This window comes from Neoarius graeffei, chromosome 9 (assembly GCF_027579695.1).
Source record: "Neoarius graeffei isolate fNeoGra1 chromosome 9, fNeoGra1.pri, whole genome shotgun sequence".
In the NCBI taxonomy this organism is placed as follows: Eukaryota; Metazoa; Chordata; class Actinopteri; order Siluriformes; family Ariidae; genus Neoarius; species Neoarius graeffei.
The window spans coordinates 41,654,596-41,676,262 of record NC_083577.1 but is presented as its reverse complement, the minus strand read 5'-3'; the positions used below and the strand labels follow the sequence as shown (position 1 = coordinate 41,676,262).

The window sequence follows — 21,667 nt, the reverse complement described above, 5'->3', positions numbered from 1 at the left end:
GCACGGTTCAGCGTGGTTGTAGTCGAAATGCAACTCCAACAGCCCCACTCAGCTCGACTCAGCCCAACTCAGCACCGCACGGCTCAGCCCAACTCAGCCGCGTTGGTAGTGGAAAAGCGGCAATAGTGTTACGTTACCACATGATGTTGCATGAGTGGCAGTTCAAAACGATACGGTTAGCTTTGTGTGTCTTGCAGGAAGCATGTGATAGCCTTCACTGGCGTGTGATAGGGGACAGCTGTCTGATGGGCAGGAATTGGCCATGACTAAATTAGGCATAAAATTAAAAAATAAAAATCACAGCAGTGGCTCGAACTGGGATTCTGACTAATATTATTAATAGAGTTAGAAAATATGAATGCGATTCATTTCACTATGTCTCTGCAAAATCACAAACGTACAAATACAAAATACGCTAATGTACAAAATACTTTCAAAAGGAAGTCTTTATGTTAAAAAAAAAAACAAGACAAAGACAAAATTTATCATGGAGAAAAAGGCAAAAAAACAAGTTAAAAAATAAAATAAAAAAAGAACATGGATTTTGTTGGCCCCAAACATGACACACACACACACACACACACGGTACTCACTGATGTGTACAGATGGCCTTCTCCATTCATGGCGATGTATAACCCTGTCTTCACGGACTGAATAGCAACAACTCGGAGGCCCACAGGGATGAGATTGAACAATGCTGGAGGGAAAGAACAGAGAGAATTATTAGGTGAGGAGTGGTCGTTAAATGGATTGATGCACACAACAACATGTCATGCGTTTCAGCCCACAACACCAGAGAGGAACCTTCAATGTGCATCAGGCCTTTAGAAGCCTTTAATGAACTTAAAGTAAGTACACAGTATGTGCTGTGGATTGTCCCACATGGATATAAAGATCCACAATTCCCAAAAATAGTTTATTTCCAAGCCTCGTACTTGTTTTAGTGGATAATCTCACCTGGATATTGCAGATTTGTACCCAAGTGCAAAGATGTCCTTGTTCTGATCCAGGACTCAGTCAGTACCTTATCATATGAGTCATTCAGGACTCATACTGAACAACACACTTTCAACACCGTTTGACTGTATAGTGTGCAGTTGTAGAAGAGTAAAGATTTGTGTGTAATAATCCCACTATCCGGTGTCACCCAGAAGAGGATGGGTTCCATTCAAACTCTGGTTCCTATTAATGTTTCCTTCTCATGTTGAGACTCAGGGAGTTTTTCATTGCCATTGATTGTTAGGGTTTGAAATCTAAAAAAAAAAAAACTAGATAGAACTCGATGCCAGCGGCGTCAATGGGGATGCCTCCGCCTGGTAGACTACACGCCTTATTAAGTTGTGATTTGGGGATGGACATTTGACCTCACAGTAATCTTGACCTGTGACCTTTTAACCTCAAAATCTAATCAGTTAATGTTTGTCCCCAAATGCACAAATGGTGAAAGTTTGGTGAAATTCCTTTCATTTGCCTTGGAGATATTGTGTTCACAAGGTTTTCGGACAGACATTTGACCTCACAGTGACCTTGACCTTAGACCTTTTGATCTCAAAATCTAATCATTTCATCTTTGTCCCAAAGTGCACAAATGGTGAAAGTTTGGTGAAATTCCTTTCATTAGTCTTTGAGATATGGCGTTCACAAGGTTTGGGGATGGACATTTGACCTCACAGTAATCTTGACCTGTGACCTTTTAACCTCAAAATCTAATCAGTTCATGTTTGTCCCAAAGCGCACAAATGGTGAAAGTTTGGTGAAATTCCTTTCATTAGCCTTTGAGATATCGTGTTCACAAAGTTTCGGGACGGACGCATGCACGGACGCACGCACGGACAGACGGACAACCCGAAAACATAACGCCTCCTGCACCTTAAGGTGGTGGAGGCATAAAAAAAAGAGGCTGTTTGTACTGGTTGATTGGTCACTGGCTCTGGTCCATTGGCAGACTGAGCAATTTTTCAAAAGTCATTCTGAACTGTTTTCATTAGTGGCTCTTTGCCCAGCATTGTTGAAATAAACACTGTATAATACAGAACATGGTATCTACAACATGATTTACTTCAATTGAAAGGCTCAGTTCCAAAACCTGCTCATTCTATATTAGTACAATCAGAGAAAAAAATAAAATGACATCGAACCATTTCCAGTTTCAATATTTATACTAAGGTGGACCTAATCGACATTAATTGAACTAAAATGAGATATTTCAGAGACATTTTCAAAATAGTGACTGAGAAAATATTATATAGTGTTCAAATATGTTTCCTCAAAGTAAAGCCCATGCATAATTACTTTAAAATTCACCCTAATAATGGGAATGTGCAACATTCACTGACTGTCAATATCCCTGGACAGGCCTATATCCGTGTCGCAGGTGCCGTACACTAGCAATCTGAGATGACCTGTGGTCTGTTAGTCAATGCTGCATTAACATTTACGATACGATTGACTTATTTAATGTTAAAATAGTAAAGCTGCACAAACAATGTTTTGTAAGACACATTAATGACACACTGATTAAGTATTTTAATCTCCATACTCAATATTACCATGCTTTTTCCATGCAGTGGCATGTCGATGTGACTAACTAGACCACAAGCAGTTGGCTAAAGGACTTAGCGAGTTTTGAACCTGACAGCTGCTGGGACTTTAGAGATTTTGGAAACAAAATATAATTTACATAGGGTCCTAATTTTGGACTTAACAGTTTGGATCGTAACACTTATTTATGATGATGGACAACAAGATTTGTGGTTCATTTAATACTTTAGCAAGTTTAAAAAGAAAACTGGACTTTGGAAAGAAGCCCTTCAATTGTTTTCTTAGTGCATGTCGAAACAGCAGAACACACTGACCCAATGATGTGAGCCCAGTGATTACAATGGTGTAGTCGTCAGGAAAAACCCATCAAACCCATCGGTGTGGCTGAATTCTGGCAAACAGCCAAAAAGATGAAAAACTCTAGCTTGGGGTAAAATTGGGTTTTTCAACTGATAACACTTCTTGCCATTCCATCTTTCAGAAAGCATAATTATATTTAATAAAATGTATATGGAGGTGTTTCAATTACCTTTTTAATCTTCTCTGGAATATCTTCATGCAAAGATCGTGTTGAAGCCAGTTTACCAAATAACGCAGTAAATGCAGTCAAACTGCTGAAAGAATGTTAAAACACTGTTAGCTAGGGGTGGCATGGTGGTGTGGTGGTTAGCACTGTCGCCTCACAGCAAGAAGGTTCTGGGTTTGAGCCTAGCCACCGATGGAGCCTTTCTGTGTGGAGTTTGCATGTTCTCCCCGTGTCTATGTGGGTTTCCTTCAGGTGCTCCGGTTTCCCCCACAGTCCAAAGACATGTTAACATGGGGCAGCCTTGGGCTGAAGTGCCCATGAGCAAGGCACCAAACCCACAACTGCTCCCCAGGTGCTGTACCGTAGTATACAGTGGTGCTTGAAAGCTTGTGAACCCTTTAAAATTTTCTATATTTCTCCATAAATATGACCTAAAACATCATCAGATTTTCACACAAGTCCTAAAAGTAGATAAAGAGAACCCAGTTAAACAAATGAGACAAAAATATTATACTTGGTCATTTATTTATTGAGTAAAATGATCCAATATTACATATCTGTGAGTGGCAAAAATATGTGAACCTTTGCTTTCAGTATCTGGTGTGACCCCCTTGTGCAGCAATAACTGCAACTAAACGTTTCCGGTAGGGCTGGGCGATTTTACGATTACGATGTTATTCACGATATAAAATCTCTATGATTAGAAATTAGACACGTACGATATGCCTACGATAAGCCTACGCCTTCAATAAAATTACTTCATCCGAAGTTTTGACAGACACGCGAATAGCCAATCATAACTAAACAGTACCGCACGTAACCAATCAGTTGGAAGAGAGCCATGTCAAGTTAGGTTGCGTGCACACACAAACACACACACGTGTAGCAGCAACGCACAGCATGGCTGTGGTGAAGTTTGCAGGAGCGCGGCATTTCTCCAACAAAGCGTGAAACAAAGCGATTATAAAAATGAGCGAGAAGCCGACTGACCGGAGTTCTGAACAGGAAAGTCAGAGCACTGCCCTGGAGGACATAGTTGAAAAGAAGGGCCAGAGATCTTCGGTTGTGTGGAGGTATTTTGGATATTTAAAATCAGACATACAACAAAGTGTTACACAAAACCTTAAACACACTGACATACAGGATTGCACTTTTTTTCTCCTTGCAGCATAAGGTTTACACGTCAATATGTCTTTTATGTTTATTTGAAAGCTGCTAGAATTTGCACAAATGATTAACAATGGTATATAGTTTTTATTTTTCAGTTTCAGTTTATTCATTTGAATAAAAAGAACAAAAGAATGTGCATCCAGTTTGTTTTGGTTCTGTGAAACTTGAAGGCTTGTTAAGCTATTTTTGTTAATTAGGAAGGAACTACTAATTTGTAATGTTCATATTTTGAGCAGAAAATTAAAGAAAATACAAAAATAGTGATTTGATTTATATCGTGATATATATCGTTATCGAAAATTTTGAAAAAATATATCGTGATATAATTTTTTCTCATATCGCCCAGCCCTAGTTTCCGGTAACTGTTGATCAGTCCTGCACACCGACTTAGAGGAATTTTAGCCCATTCCTCTGTACAGAACAGCTTCAACTCTGGGATGTTGGTGGGTTTCCTCACATGAACTGCTCGCTTCAGGTCCTTCCACAACATTTCCATTGGATTAAGGTCAGGACTTTGACTTGGCCATTCCAAAACATTAACTTTATTCTTCTTTAACCATTCTTTGGTAGAATGGCTTGTGTGCTTAGGGTCGTTGTCTTGCTGCATGACCCACCTTCTCTTGAGATTCAGTTCATGGATAGATGTCCTGACATTTTCCTTTAGAATTCGCCGGTATAATTCAGAATTCATTGTTCCATCAATGACAGCAAGCCGTCCTGGCCCAGATGCAGCAAAACAGGCCCAAACCATGATACTACCACCACTATGTTTCACAGATGGGATAAGGTTCTTATGCTGGAATGCAGTGTTTACCTTTCTCCAAACATAACGCTTCTCATTTAAACCAAAAAGTTCTATTTTGGTCTCATCTGTCCACAAAACATTTTTCCAATAGCCTTCTGGCTTGTCCACGGGATCTTTAGCAAACTGCAGATGAGCAGCAATGTTCTTTTTGGAGAGCAGTGGCTTTCTCCTTGCAACCCTGCCATGCATACCATTGTTGTTCAGTGTTCTCCTGATGGTGGACTCATGAACGTTAACATTAGCCAATGTGAGAGAGGCCTTCAGTTGCTTAGAAGTTACCCTGGGGTCCTTTGTGACCTCGCCGACTATTACACACCTTGCTTTTGGAGTGATCTTTGTTGGTCGACCACTCCCTGGGGAGGGTAACAATGGTCTTGAATTTCCTCCATTTGTACACAATCTGTCTGACTGTGGATTGGTGGAGTCCAAACTCTTTAGAGATGGTTTTGTAACCTTTTCCAGCCTGATAAGCATCAACAACGCTTTTTCTGAGGTCCTCAGAAATCTCCTTTGTTCGTGCCATGATACACTTCCACAAACATGTGTTGTGAAGATCAGACTTTAATAGATCCCTGTTCTTTAAATAAAACAGGGTGCCCACTCACACCTGATTGTCATCCCACTGATTGAAAACACCCGACTCTAATTTCACCTTCAAATTAACTGCTAATCCTAGAGGTTCACATACTTTTGCCACTCACAGATATGTAATATTGGATCATTTTCCTCAATAAATAAATGACCAAGTATAATATTTTTGTCTCATTTGTTTAACTGGGTTCTCTTTATCTACTTTTAGGACTTGTGTGAAAATCTGATGATGTTTTAGGTCATATTTATGCAGAAATATAGAAAATTCTAAAGGGTTCACAAACTTTCAAGCACCACTGTAGCTGCCCACTGCTCTGGGAATGTGTGTGTGCTCATTGTTCACTTGCGTGTGCACGTGTGTGCTAACTGCTTCAAATGGGTTAAATACAGAGGAGGAATTTCACTGCGCTTGAGTGTACGTGTGATAAATAAAGGCTTCTTTTTCATCTTGTTCTAAGTGTCATTTTCTCACACATGATTTGATCAAGCCAGATAGTTCTGTGTTGTAGCAAATCAGAACCCTTTTCACTTTTGGCGGGTAATCAGACTTTAAAATGCTATAATAATACATCTAGTTGAGAACTATATATAGTAGAAAATATGAAAATGCCTACCATATGAATGGTTTCCCAGGCTGTTGCATAATTATTCACTTATTTTTCCAACCCACTCTTTTCATGCATAGCATACTGTGTTTACATTAGCTGCCACTCACAATCCATACAAGTAAACAGTTACCCAAAGCCGAAATGCAGATGTACTCCACGTGTAAGGCAGATGCGATGCTGACTCAGTGGCGTTAACCCCAGTAGACGTGGAGGCAGTAATTGGTGGCAGCAGTGGTGCATGGCACATTTAATGCTTCTTTTGTTGCCAAAGTCTGCTTCCTGGGTTTGTTAGGTAACACTTATTGTTTGTGTGCTGCTCCGACGGTGACAGCAAGTCAGGAAAACATGGCAAGAACGGCATGCTGCGGCTGTAGCAGAATGTAAGTGGGCCAGTTGGGAGTGCTAGGTGTGTAACTGTAAGAACTGTAATGCACTGCTGTGGAGGGTAAAATGCTTACAGTACAATAGGATTTATATAGAAAATTGAAAAGAGTCTTGTCTTATTCACTGTTTTGCACAGACTCATGATGTCCACAGGCCTGCTCGTCATCTCATTATCGGGTGTTTGATGAGGGAATGAAGTGTATCTATCAGAGGACAAAAGCCAGCATGCTGGTGGAGCTGTGCATGTTTGTGTGTGCAAGATTGACACTCAGTCTGACTGTCACTCTCTCATTATGGCTTCAAAATGAAATCAAATTAAGCAGCTGGCCTGAAGCAGTGGAAAAGCAGGTCCTGTATATGCTAATAATACACCACTCGCTGGTGCACCACAATTTCTCCTTACATATACACACACACACACACACACACACACACACACACACACACACACCCTCAGGTCTTGGTGCCAATCCACGGGATGATCTTGCTCTCACTTCATCTGTGGTCCTTGCTGATTCAGTGTGTGTATAATCTGATTTGATGAGCAAGTGCATCGCACAAACTAGTGACAAATTAAATGACTGAAATGGCATGTGGTACTTAGAAGGAGAACCAACCAAATGGAATCGCACTCCACTCTTAAATGCAGTTCAGTACAGGTCGATACAAGGAGGCGAAGTTGTGAAATGTCAAATATATTAATTCTATTTCTTCATAAAATCCATTTTGATCGTGATCACATTTGCATGTGGATGCAGCTGATTTAACGATTTGACGTTTCATTCAACTGCACAAATCACTAATCATTCTGATGTGCTTAATTAGCTGGCAGATGCTGCAACCACAGCATCACTATTTAATGCAAAAAGCCATCACGCTTTTCACCCAGCTCACACTTTTATAAAGCTGAAAATGTATTAATGCATCTAGATGCAATTTTCATTCAATCATTTAAATGGGTATTTCTTCAATTCTTCAACACCATATTTGATCACACGATGCCTGGTATCTTGACACACAGTGTGTGGATGTGTGAGAGTATTTTTTAGTAGTTCAGCAAATATTTATACTTGTAATATTAGAAACAAGTGTTGCCAGGCAAAAGAAACCTCGCCCGGCAGCACTTATTTTATACCGATATGTTGATAATGGCAATAGTTCTCAATCATCACCTGTCAGGTTATAGTCCTATGAAAATCCATTACCTCGAGTTTGACATTTCAGAGTCATTCAAGGTCAAAGGTCATGGCGGCAACTGAAAGCCCATATGGGACTTCTTATATGTTGATAATGCTAAACATCTGGCTATCATGAACCATTTTAAATGTTATAGCCCTTTGAAAACCCATGCCCTTCAGTTTGACCTTTCAAGGTCAAAAGGTCATGGTGCCAAATGAAAGCCCATATGGCACTTCCTATAAGTTGATCATGGTAAATCTGTCTACCATCAACCATTTTCAAGTTACAGCCCTCTGAAAATCCGCAATCTTGAGTTTGACCTTTCAAGGTCACTCAAGGTCAAAGATCATGGTGCCAAATGAAAGGCCATATAGGAGTTCCTATATGCTCATAATAGTAAACATCTGTCTCTCAGCAACCGTTTTTGAGTTATAATGGAAAATGTGTTATTTTGACCAAAAAGTTGACCTTTCCGGTGACGTTGACCTTCACCTTGACCCGATTACCCCCAAAATTTAATCAGGTAATCTACGGACCATTGTCCACCTACCCTGAAAATTTGAAGTCAATCGGTGCAACCGTCTAGACCAGGGGTCACCAAACTTTTTTCTCTAGGGGCCACATTGTCGTTCCTGACTGTGATGGGGGGCCGGGGTCGGGTCAGCAATATAACACAGAATTGTATGACCCAGACAAATATGACCACCAGCAGGCCTCATTGTGTAGTAGAGATTACTAGCGTGGCAAAAGTAGTAATCGAGTCTTCACACTTTGTTTTAATTTGAAATACCACAGATATTCCATTTATTTATTTTCTAATAAAAATAACATCAAAGCTGTCAAGGTAAGAAACATCTGCCTAGTTGAGGTGATTGACACTGGCAAAGGTGAGTGGAAAATTATAAATTGCAGTTAGGCCTGTTGATATTATTAATAATATTAATAATAATTGTGTGCAGAACTTAATAAAAGGTCAAATAAATAGGCCTATAAAATAAATACATTTTAAAAAACAGTGAAATTATAATAATATAAGCAATAGATCAATAGATCACAGCAGTTGTGCTGTGTCCTGCACGTCATTGCTCTCATCCATGGCCAAAGCAAAAAACTCGAATTCTGACGCTCTCTCATTCAGCTGGTCATACACGTTGTCCCCCAAATCTTCGGTTCGCCTGGTCATAGTAGGTGCGGAGAGACTCACCGCGCTGAGCGCATCCTTCTTGTCGGGACACACCTCCTCGGCCACAGCAAGCATGCATACTTTAACAAAGTCCCCATCAGTAAACGGCTTTCCATGGGTAGCTAGTAGGTGAGCTACCTTATAGCTAGCTCGGACAGCAGCCTGGTTGATCTGGGTTTGGCGAAGGAATTCATTCTGTTGTGCAGCCGGTCCGCATTTCATCCTCCGAATCCTGTCTTCTCTTGTTTGCCCTCGCAAACTAGCATACTCTGGCGGGTTTCGTAGTGACGACGCAGATTATATTCTTTGAAAACCGACACACTTTCTTTACATACAAGACAAACTGCATGGTCCTTACACTGAACGAAAAAATAATCGGTGGTCCACTGTTCTTTAAAAACTCTGCACTCTCTGTCAACTTTTCGCTGACCGCTAGCCATTTTGCTGTCCTGAACACTGACAGTTCTCTGCGCGTGCGCTGCCTGTCACTGTTTGAATGCGAGCATATGACGAAAATTCGGAAAATATGAATAGTTCATTTTATAACTAAATATCAATTTTAATTGATACAAATCAACAAAATACAAGATGCAGACATGCTATTATTTGCCAAAAAGCAATTTTAAAAAACAGGCCATGACCACTTTTGGAGATTGCCTCATAGGGCCGGTTCAAGTGGTGGGGGTCAGAGGGGCTGGGGGCCGGAGTCGGACCGCGGGCCGTAGTTTGATGACCCCTAGTCTAGACGCTAGATTGTTAACAGACAGATACACGAACAAACAAACAAACAAACCGCACTGATTGCAATACCTCGCCCCGCTTACTCTGTCACGGGTGAGGTAATGAACAACAACCCATAGTGATAGAAACCTTGAAGTTCGGTCGATTACAGAAAACGCTGAAACAATTACTGAATTACTGAAAAAAAATCAACTCACAAGAATTACTGCTGTCATCCTTGGTCCCATCAAGAGATCCATCTGCGTTCATTTGCAAGTAGTATCCCTGCCTGCAATATAACCTGGTCACTATACCCTTGAGCTGGGGATCTGTTGAGAGAGAAAACAAAAACCAAACCAAAGTGTTATAAACATTAAATCATGAATGTTCATAATTCAGTACAATGATCCAAATTAGGCAATACAATACATTTTGTATATTGTCCTTCATTGTAGTTCAGTCACATTCCCATGACAGTATATTCTGTTTGGCAGCTTGTTCAACCTTAAGGCTCCACTTTTCCCCTGTATTCAGTGGGACTCAGCAGCTCCCCCTTTCGGAGTCATCAGAAGGTGTGTTGATGTCAGATATGAAGCTTATCAGGGTGGTTGCTAATGTAAAACACTATTAATACAACCTCACTGAATGGATTATACTGTATATTTGGCAGAAAAAAAAATAGAGCATCAACCCAGTTCTGACCCACTGGCCCTGATTCATCAAGTTGCACAAAACTAAAAGGAGATTTGAGCACCTGGAAGAAAACATGAACTGCTCTGTTGAAATTTGTGCACCATTGATGAAATGGCTTTTGCAGTTTCTAAACAAGATTCTGACCAACAAGTGTTTCATATTCATATACTATACGTACACAACATGGCCCGACTTACCACGTACGCATATCATTTACATGAAATATGGCCGACTTACTCCTACAGATGTAGTGTACAGTACGCTGAGGCAATCACATCGTAGAAAGTGGTTTACAGCCAACGGCTTATAAATAAATAAATACGAGACCGTCAGTGACGACGTAGCTCACTCCAGCCCTGTCTAGTCCAGAAGGAACGATCTAAAGTGGGTCACCTTGTGCAACAAATATTGCAAGCTATATACACTGTATACAAGCTGTATATAGAAGATATATACACCCTAGGAATACTGACCTATTTGCTTGAAAGAATCCAAAATAGCAAGGAATTGACCGAGAAGACTTATTACTCATTAAGACTTAATTAGTCCAAAACTTCATTAATAATTGTAATTAAACAAATCTGGGTAGAAGTTATATGCACCCTAGGTACCCCTACCTTCATGCCAGAAAGAATCAAAATTGGTGAAGAATTGAGGGAGAAGAAGCGATGTGTGTGGAAACTGCTCGTTAGGGATTAATTACTCCATATCTTCATTATGAATTGCAATTATTCAAATTTGGGTAGATGCTATATGCACCCCAGGCAGACCTACCTTCCTGCCAAAAAGAATAAAAATCGGTGAAGAACTGAGAGAGAAGAAGCGATTTTCGTGAAATGTGGACGACGCCGGACGGACGATGGACGACAGATGATGGACAACACATGATGGCATAAGCTCGTCGCCTGTTGCCCAGATGAGCTAATAAACAATGTGGGGCAGCACTGTGGTGCAGTGATTAGCACTGCTGCCTCAGACCAACACGGTTCTGGGTCTGAACCTGTCAGTTGACTGGGGTCTTCTGTATGGAGTTAGTATGATCTCTCTGTACCTGTGTGGGTTTCCTCCGGGTGCTCCGGTTTCCTCCAACAGTCTAAATACATGTGGATCATTTCTACTGGCTACTCTAAGGCTACATCCACACGACAACGGCAACGAGATGTTATTTAAAAATATATCGCGTCCAAATGGGCAACGATCAGTAAAATATCAGGTCCATATGGCAACGCAACGCTTGCTGAAAATGATGCAATACACATGCCACACCTCTAGGGGCGCTGTAAGACGGTCCCTTCGGAGACACCAGAACAATAGAAGAAGTAAGGACGCATGCGCATAAACTATTATGCGCGAGACTTCATATTAGCCACAAAGTCAGGAAAATCTGTTCATAAAATTACATTATAATGACCAAATACAATGAAAAGTATTTTTCCAGTCTCACCTGTGAAAGGTAATCCCATGTGATCTCGTTTGGACGGCAAACCTGTTGGTACAGTTAAATGCAGCTAATCTTTATTCTCCGCTTTGACCTCTCCAATATGGCGGCGAGGATGACGTATGATTCTACTCGGAAGGCGGCGTCTTTAATGGTCCGGAATAAATTGAATGATACACATTGATGGATTAATTTGTTGTTTCTCACCTGTGAAAGGTAATCCCATGTGATCTCGTTTGGACGGTAAACCTGTTGGTACAGTTAAAGGCAGCGCATGAATCTTTATTCTCCGCTTTGACCTATCCAATATGGCGGCGAGGATGACGTATGATTCTACGCGGAAGGCGGCGTCTTTAATGGTCCGGAATAAATTGAATACTACACGTTGATGGATTAATTTGCTCCTCTACGCCCTTTTTGAGGAATGTACTGTAGGACTAAAACCAACATCTGAAGAGGTGAGATCGCTCCTTTTTTCCCTATTTTTGCTGGCGGGATTGACTCTGCCCTAAGGGAAGAGTCTCTCTCTCTCTCTCTCTCTCTCTCTCTCTCGTGAAAATATTTTGTAAGCGCGTTTCATGAACCAAGTTATAGGATTTGTTGACAACTCGCATCGCATCGCAATGAGAAGATCATTGGCGCTACTGGTGTTAAGAATCAGACCATTTCATAAATGAATATTTTGCTGTAGAGCTGCAGTGTTTGTACAATTGCATGTTTTTGCTTCACTATTACTGTCACTATTCTGCTTCTTGCATTACTACTGTGAACTAACACTGAACATAATAATAATAATAATAATAATAATAATAATAATATCCAAGCTCGTGTTTCACTCTCACTAGTGCTCTGTAAGGCTTTTTCCTGGTGATATTCGTTACACTTCTACCCAGCCTGAAGCACTCACAGTCATGTGGTTGTGACGTCATCGTAAACAAATCCGTTCTACTCATCCAGACGACTTCACAACGGCAACGTTGCCAGATCTTTCCACTCTGGAACCAGTTCTCAAAAAGATTGCGTTTTGGGCACCCAAAACGCCGGTGCCGTGTGGACGCCAGGCCTAAACGATAAGCAATTGTATCGGAGTCACCTGAATCCATTGCCGTGTGGACAGGGCCTAAATTGCCCATAGGTGTGAACATGAGTGTTTATCTGTGTCTGTGTTAACCCTGTGATAGACTAATGACCTGTCCAGGGTGAACCCCGCCTCTCACCTGAAGTCAGCTGGGATTGGCTCCAGTTCACCTGCGACGCTTAGTAAGATAAGCGGTATAGATAATGGATGAATGAATGGATTAAGAATGAGAATATAAGGAAGAACAGTCAGAAATGTGGGTGTATGGGCATGTAGGAAACATGATCCTGCAAAATGACTGATGGCTGTGAAAAATGTGGTGACATTAGTGTATGTTTCACCAATAAGGAAATTCAAGGTCATTTCAGGCTGCTGGAGTCTGAAATGGAAAGGTGTAGACTGCTCCTGTCTTCTCTTGCCATCATGAAAAGCCACCTTCACGCTGTATGATTTTCAGCCTGTTTTCGATATCGCCAACAAAAACCGTGCTTCCTAAAAGAAGTCTGTGGTTATGACATCCCGACATGAGACTGATGAAACGTATGTGGAACGTGTGAAGAACAGAATTGATTACTACAAAAAAAGATACATGTGCAATCTGTACATACTCGTTTTAAGCTCATGTTTGATTCTGGATTATTTTGAAGAATAAGGTTCAAATGGGCGGCATGGTGGTGTAGTGGTTAGTGCTGTCGCCTCACAGCAAGAGGGTCCGGGTTCGAGCCCCGTGGCCAGTGAGGGCCTTTCTGTGTGGAGTTTGCATGTTCTCCCCGTGTCCGCGTGGGTTTCCTCCGGGTGCTCCGGTTTCCCCCACAGTCCAAAGACATGCAGGTTAGGTTAACTGGTGACTCTAAATTGACCGTAGGTGTGAATGTGAATGTGAATGGTTGTCTGTGTCTGTGTGTCAGCCCTGTGATGACCTGGCGACTTGTCCAGGGTGTACCCCGCCTTTCGCCCGTAGTCAGCTGGGATAGGCTCCAGCTTGCCTGCGACCCTGTAGAACAGGATAAAGCAGCTAGAGATAATGAGATGAGGTTCAAATGTGTCTGTGTACATATTCTTGTGCCGAGCAGCTTCCTCTCAGTACCTGATGATTAAAAAAAAAAAATTGCTCATTTTAACTTCAAACCTACTGAGATTCCTCCTGCCCACTGCACCGAGGTCAAAAGATCGAATGAGAAACAAGTCACGTATCAGACCAGGACTCAATATTTTTATCTGAACTCTGTGTGTGTGTGTGTGTGTGTGTGTGTGTGTGTGTGTGTGTGTGTGTGTGTGTGTGTGTGTGTGTGGCCGTGTCCCTGTTTGAAGGCTGTAACTGAAGAACTGTCATCTCTTATTACTTCTGATTTATTCCTTAGCTGCCCCTGAGGATGAGAGTTCCTACTTTATGCAGACCCAGACAGGATAGTTTAAAAGTGAGAGAAAAACAAAAACAAAACACTGATGGGGACGTAGTGATAGTCAGAGACGATGGAAATAGTCAATTTTGACTAAGTGCACATCAGTTTTATGGAGGGGGGGCCACTCAAGTTGTTTTATTATTCACATCCAGAGAGCCAGGAGGCTTTCTCAGTAAATGACAGTCTGAACACCCACATGGCCCCATGTACACACACACACACATACACACACACACACACTGTAGTTCATGTTTACATGACAGATATTGTAAGCTCGTTGGTAAACATGCTGGAGAAAACGCATCATTAATGTGAAAGCTCACTCATGTCACAGGTAAATCCCACATCAACACCCACACACACATTTACACCCTGAACTGTGGTCATTTCTCTGATTTGTCCCTCTCGAGGACTGCAAAGGTTTTTATTTTACAGAAAAGATACAAGTAGAAGCTGGGTTAGAAATGCTAACCATCCGAAGAACCGTTCCGCCCTCGAAAAGCGTGCCTCCGAAAGCTCCGTCAAAATGTGCAGTGATAGAAAAAAAAAATACAAAGGCTGTTTTGACATGCTGGTGTTTTCGGCTTACGGAAAGAAGCCCCCGTCACGTGAATTTTATAGTGGATAAAAAGTGAATAATGGATATATATCTGAATCGGCCTTGGTGTAATGGTCTGTTAATTCCGTGCATTTGTGCTCCCGGGGGTGACGCTGGACGAGTGCTAATGGTACACTGGGCATTAAGTCCTTTAGACTGCACCGTAAAAGAAAGAAAGACAGATAGACACGAACAGAGCAGAGACAGCAGTACATCAACACAGTAAAACCTGTTCCAGCAGGAGAAGCTTGCTTAGGCCTGTATTACTCACACAAGTTTTCAGCGAGGGCGCTTTAATGGCTGGAGCATAATTAACATGCAGTATTAAAAAACATTTTAGGGAGTAAAAAACTCGCCCCGCAAGTCTAAGTCGGCAGAAGCGAAATACAGATGTTCTTGCAACAAACACGCCCACACAAAAAGGAGCCAGGCTATCATTAGTGGTTTGTTTCCACCTTAAAAAAAAAAAAACAAGTACGTAATAATGCTGCATATTGCTCTATAGCAGGGGTTTTCAAAGTGTGGGAGAGTCAGCCCCCCCTCAGAGAGCAAATAAACAACAGCGCCCCCCCCTTACAATGTTTGTTGCTGCTATACTTAATGTTCCATTCGTATTTAAAAAAAAAAAAAGGTTGTTGTACACATTTTTATTTTTTTCTTTTACACATTTTAAACATCTGTGCTTTTTGAAAACATCTTTTTTTGCACATTTAAAACATATGAGCTTTTTTAAAACCTCTTTTTTTACACGTTTTAAACATCTGTGCTTTTTTTTTTTTAAACATCTTGTTTTACACATTTTAAACATCTCATAGCATCGTTAGCGAGCACCTCTTGGTAGACAACACACTGTGGCAGTGGAGCATCTTCAGATCCAGTCCATGAAAATCCAAACTTTAAATAATCATGGTCATACTTCCTTCTTATTTTGCTTGGCCCAGACTCGGTCTCCTCACTCACTGTAGCTTTAGGTACTAAAAATCAATCCATTTTGTCTCTGGCAAAGGCTAGCTGAAGTTCGCTAAATGTCCACAATAGTAAATTATTCTGGTTTATTTTTCCTCACGTTGTGCCCCCCCTGAAGAACTCTGGCGCCCCCTAGGGGAGGCATGCCCCACACTTTGAAAAGCCCTGCTCTATAGTGTTGTCAGGGTTAGCAATCAGTACGTTTACATGCACATCCAAATCAAGCTGCTGTCGGTAATCGAGCAAAGGGTCCCAGCAGGGGTGCCAGAGAAATCCAATCCTACATGCACACAAGGAAATCGAGCTATTGTGTGAGGTACATTGTGCACCCGAGCCACAGGTGGCGCTACACGCCCCATCGTGTTGGTACACTTCCGGCTGTCGTCATGAAGAAGAGCTATTCAAGAGCGTAAACAAAGTCATCAGTTCTGTGTTCTCCATTGCGCGTTTTTCTCCCGTCCATGAATTTTAATATATTCAACTCCTTAAGCTGAATGAGCATGAACTCTGTCTCCTCATTGCTCCAGAAGTGCACGTTTCTGCTCGCCATTTTCTCTTCTTCGTTTGTTCCTCCTGACCTCTTCTGCTGCTCGCTACTACTGTTGTCATGCCGACCGAGGCTGTCGTGTTTCCTGCTTGTGGTCTCGTCACTCGTCACTTCCGGAAGGGGCAGTGCTGAAGTAAGTAGCTCGACTACGTAGCTCGATAGGGTTTACATGCACTAAGTAGCTCGGCTACAATCGTATAATCTAGGTCGCGTAGCTCGATTACGAGAAATCAAGTTCGGTTCAATTTCAGCCTAGCTAAGGTGTATCCATGGCATTTAGAACTTCGATTTCAGTCGAGCAATGGCAGAAATTCGATTTTCTCTATGTGCATGTAAACGCACTGAATGTTTATCTGTATATCCTGCTGAACTCATTTCCTTCACCTTTCACTATCAGATTATCAAAAAATCAAACTCTCATTAACAATGCATAAAATATAATTATAAACAAGCAAAATGTAATTATAGAAAACTGTGTTACCGGTGATGTTGCTGCAGGTTTGTCTCTTGTGAGCATAGTGATGTAGTACAATCCCAGTTCAAAGCATTTGGGTAAAACACTGTGTGAAATGCAAATAAAAACAGAATGCAATGATTTGCAAATCTTTTTCGACCTATATTCAATTGAATACAATACAAAGACAAGATATTTAATGTTCAAACTGATAAACTTTATTCTTTTTTTTTTGTAAATATATGCCCATTCTGAATTTGATGCCTGGAACACGTTCCAAAAAAGTTGAGACAGGGGCATGTGTACCACCGTGTTACATCACCTTTTCTTTTAACAACACTCAGTAAGCTTTTGGGAACCGAGAACATGAATTGTTGAAGTTTTGAACCCATTCTTGCTTGATCTATGACTTCAGTTCCTCAACAGTCTGAGGTCTCCGTTGTTGTATTTTGCATTCAAGAACGAGCCAAACATTTTCAATGAGAGGCAAGTCAGGCCAGTTTAGCACCTGCATTCTTTCTACAAAACCACGCTGTTGTAACACGTGCAGAATGTGGCTTGCCATCGTCTTGCTGGAATAAGCAGGGACGTCCCTGAAAAAAGACTTCATTTGGATGGTAGCATATGTTGCTCCAAAACCTGCATGTACCTCTCAGCATTAATGGAGCCTTCACAGATGTACAGGTTACCCATGCCATGGGCACTAACACACCCCCATACCATCACAGATGCTGCTTTTGAACTTTGCGCTGGTAACAATCTGGATGGTCCTTTTCCTCTTTAGCCTGGAGGACACAACGTTCATGATTTCCAAAAAAAAAATTGAAATATGGACTCACCAGACCACAGCACACTTTTCCACTTTGCATCAGTCCATCTCAGATGAGCTCAGACCTGGAGAATTTGGTGGCATTTCTGGATAGTGTTAATATGTGTTTTTTGCTTTGCATTTGTAGATGCAGCGATGAACTGTGTTTACCGACAACACTTTTCTGAAGTATTCCAGAGCCCATGTAGGTTTTTAATTCAGTGACACCTGAGGTACTGAAGGTCACGGGCGATTAATGTTGGTTTCCGGCCTTGTCCCTTACATGCAGAGATTTCTCTGGATTCTCTGAATCCTTTGATGATATTATGGATTGTACATGGTGAAATCCCTAAATTCTTTGCAACTTTACTTTGAGAAATGCTGTTCTTAAAGTGGTGAGTCCGCCCCATCCCTGCTTGTGAAGGACTGAGCCTTTCGAGGATGCCCCTTCCATTTCGTGATACGATTACCTGTTACCAGTTAACCTGTTTACCTGTAGAATGTTCCAAAAAGGTGTTTTTGAGCATTCCACAACTTTCCCAGTCTTTTGTTGCTCCTGTCCCAATTTTTTTTTTTTTGGAATGAGTTGCAGGCATCAAATTCAGAATGAGCGTATATTTACAAAAAAACAAATGACATTTATCAGTTTGAACATGAAATATCTTATCTTTGTATCATATTCAATTAAATAAAGGTTGAAAAGGATTTGTGAATCATTACAGTCTGTTTTTTATTTACGTTTTACACAGCATCCCAACTTTTTTACAGTTGGGGTTGTAGGAAAAAAAAAAAGACGATATATGCACAGTAAACAGAAGGTTTGAGAACGCTGAAATTTTTTTTTTTACGGATAATGTAAACGGGGTGGCACGGTGGTGTAGTGGTTAGTGCTGTCGCCTCACAGCAAGAAGGTCCGGGTTCGAGCCCCGTGGCCGGCGAGGGCCTTTCTGTGTGGAGTTTGCATGTTCTCCCCGTGTCCGCGTGGGTTTCCTCCGGGTGCTCTGGTGTCCCCCACAGTCCAAAGACATGCAGGTTAGGTTAACTGGTGACTAAATTGACCGTAGGTGTGAATGTGAGTGTGAATGGTTGTCTGTGTCTATATGTCAGCCCTGCGATAACCTGGCAACTTGTCCAGGGTGTACCCCGCCTTTCACCCGTAGTCAGCTGGGATAGGCTCCAGCTTGCCTGCGACCCTGTAGGACAGGATAAAGTGGCTACAGATAATGAGATGAGAGATGAGATGAGACTCTAAATTGACCGTAGGTGTGAATGCGAGTGTGAATGGTTGTCTGTGTCTATGTGTCAGCCCTGTGATGACCTGGCGACTTGTCCAGGGTGTATCCCGCCTTTCGCCCGTAGTCAGCTGGGATAGGCTCCAGCTTGCCTGCGACCCTGTAGAACAGGATAAAGTGGCTACAGATAATGAGATGAGACTTTCTTGAATCCTGTGGATATCATCAGATGTTTTTATAATGCCATCATTACTCAGTGTAACAATCATCTGAAAAAATCTACAAATCTATTTTCACTTCCCTCGTTTTTTTCCCTCATTAATTAACCATATAATGACAATTTTTATTCAACATTTAAAATAATTGCATTTCTTTTAAATGTTGAATAAAAATGTCTGTCATATGGCTTTACTGTACTGTAGGCACAGAAACCTTCAGCGAAGCTATATATTGTGATATACATATGCAATAAATGATGACTCACCACCACAGACTACTTGAAGTGTATTTTACAACTGAGCTAAATTTCAAGAAAAGGTAAGCCTGCCATTTGTCTTCATTTCTGTGGTAAAACCTGTTGAATCGCAACCAACTGTATTGGGAGGACACGTGATATCCCATGCCATATGAGCAATTTATTACAGTGAATGTATTTATCACATTACTGTATCATCATCCATCCATTATCTGTAGCCGCCTATCCTGTCCTACAGGGTCGCAGGCAAGCTGGAGCCTATCCCAGCTGATTATGGGCGAGAGGCGGGGTACACCCTGGACAAGTCACCAGGTCATCACAGGGCTGACACACAGAGACAAACAACCATTCACACTCACACCTACGGTCAATCTAGAGTCACCAGTTAACCTAGCCTGCATGTCTTTGGACTGTGGGGGAAACCGGAGCACCCAGAGGAAACCCAAGCAGACACGGGGAGAACATGCAAACTCCACACAGAAAGGCCCTCGCTGGCCGCTGGGCTCGAACCCAGAACCTTCTTGCTGTGAGGCGACAGTGCTAACCACTACACCACCGAGCCGCCCACTGTATCATCACTGAAAGTAAATTGAAAACCTCGATTCAAATGTCACACATTTGCTCAACTGACACCATGTCGATTGTTGCTATAGGAAAAATCTAGGAGCAAACATAGCCCCTGGATATTCTGGATTCAGAAGCAGAATCATATTCTCGCACCTGACCCAAAACACTATTTTTGTATGGATGTGACAGAAAAAGTATGTTTTCAAACATATACGTACACAAAGCCTGCCGCTTTATTGCTCGTTCTTGAAATGCATGCTTATCCAGGGATGAGAGTGCATGTTGAGAAAAAAATCTGAAAAGTAGCGGGGGGGGGCCGGCCCGCAGGTCCCCAGTGGGGTCCAGGGGACGAAGCTGATGGATTTTGGCGATTTAAACACCCAAAACCCATTAATTTTAGCAATGAAATATATGTATTTTTCTTGAAGTTGATATCCCAATTCAACATACCATCAACTGAAACTTTTGTATCATGACAAGTGTTCTTTCTTAAATATCATATCCCACCTTGTTTGACTTCTTCAGCATGTTCAGTGCAACCTTTTAGGTTTTGGAACAATAGACCCATAAATCAGGGATGAGAATGAAAAATATTTTAAAAGTCTGAAAAAAACGGGGCGGGGCCCGGGGTGGGGGTGGGGGGGGCATGGGGCTAATGATTTTTGGCTATTTTTTTTTTTACCCCAAAACCATTAATTTTATCAGCAAAAATTTGCAATTTATTTGGAAATAAATTCCCCTTCTTGGTGGACTCCCAGGTGAAAATTATTAATATGGTACAAGAGACTTGTTTTTAATCAATTCAAATTTGATGATTTCAAAAAATCAATGCACCTTTTAATATAAACGAGCTCTACAGTATTATATTTCTGCATTTTAGCTATTCATGTCTTTGAATACTCTAATCCTTTAAAATGAAGTGCAAACCAGAAAAAAGTTCTATCATAATTCTCTTAAGCTTTCTTCTGATGTTATCATGGTAGCAGGAGGTCTTGCATATTAAGCAGGCAACATTCAACATCACTTATCACTTCCCTTTCAACTGTTGTGTGTACTAACTAGGTTTTATCTGGGCAGGATGTTGTGTAATGTAATACAGATACCATATGGTCAATTTGAAGATCGAGATGGTGATTTTGAATTAAAGAACAGGCATGTACAATGGGCATTACATATTGGAATTTTTTTTTTAAATCAAAAACTATAAGTTCATCTCGGCCTAAAAAATTTGGGCAGACGCTCCCGCGCAGCACATGCTAGCAATTCCGTCCCCCTATGAAATGAGCAATAAGTAGGAGAGTTATACATGCTATCATACTTAAAATTTCATTCATTCTCATCTCATTATCTGTAGCCACTTTATCCTGTTCTACAGGGTCGCAGGCAAGCTGGAGCCTATCCCAGCTGACTACGGGCGAAAGGCGGGGTACACCCTGGACAAGTCGCCAGGTCATCACAGGGCTGACACATAGACACAGACAATCATTCACACTCACATTCACACCTACGGTCAATTTAGAGCCACCAGTTAACCTAACCTGCATGTCTTTGGACTGTGGGGGAAACCGGAGCACCCGGAGGAAACCCACGTGGACACGGGGAGAACATGCAAACTCCGCACAGAAAGGCCCTTACCGGCCACGGGGCTCAAACCCGGACCTTCTTGCTGTGAGGCGACAGCACTAACCACTACACCACCGT

General features: G+C 41.6%; 1 protein-coding gene across 1 annotated transcript in view; it reads right to left on the bottom strand.

Annotated features, from left to right (window-relative positions):
* Window positions 1-21,667, bottom strand: part of fgf14 (fibroblast growth factor 14) — a 113,430-nt gene that overhangs the window by 79,916 nt on the left and 11,847 nt on the right. Inside the window, exons 2-3 of the mRNA XM_060929520.1 lie at window positions 9,926-10,036; window positions 594-697 (exon numbers count right to left, since the gene is read on the bottom strand). Of these exons, the coding sequence (XP_060785503.1) occupies window positions 594-697; window positions 9,926-10,036 (215 nt within the window). The remainder of the gene's footprint in view (window positions 1-593; window positions 698-9,925; window positions 10,037-21,667) is intronic.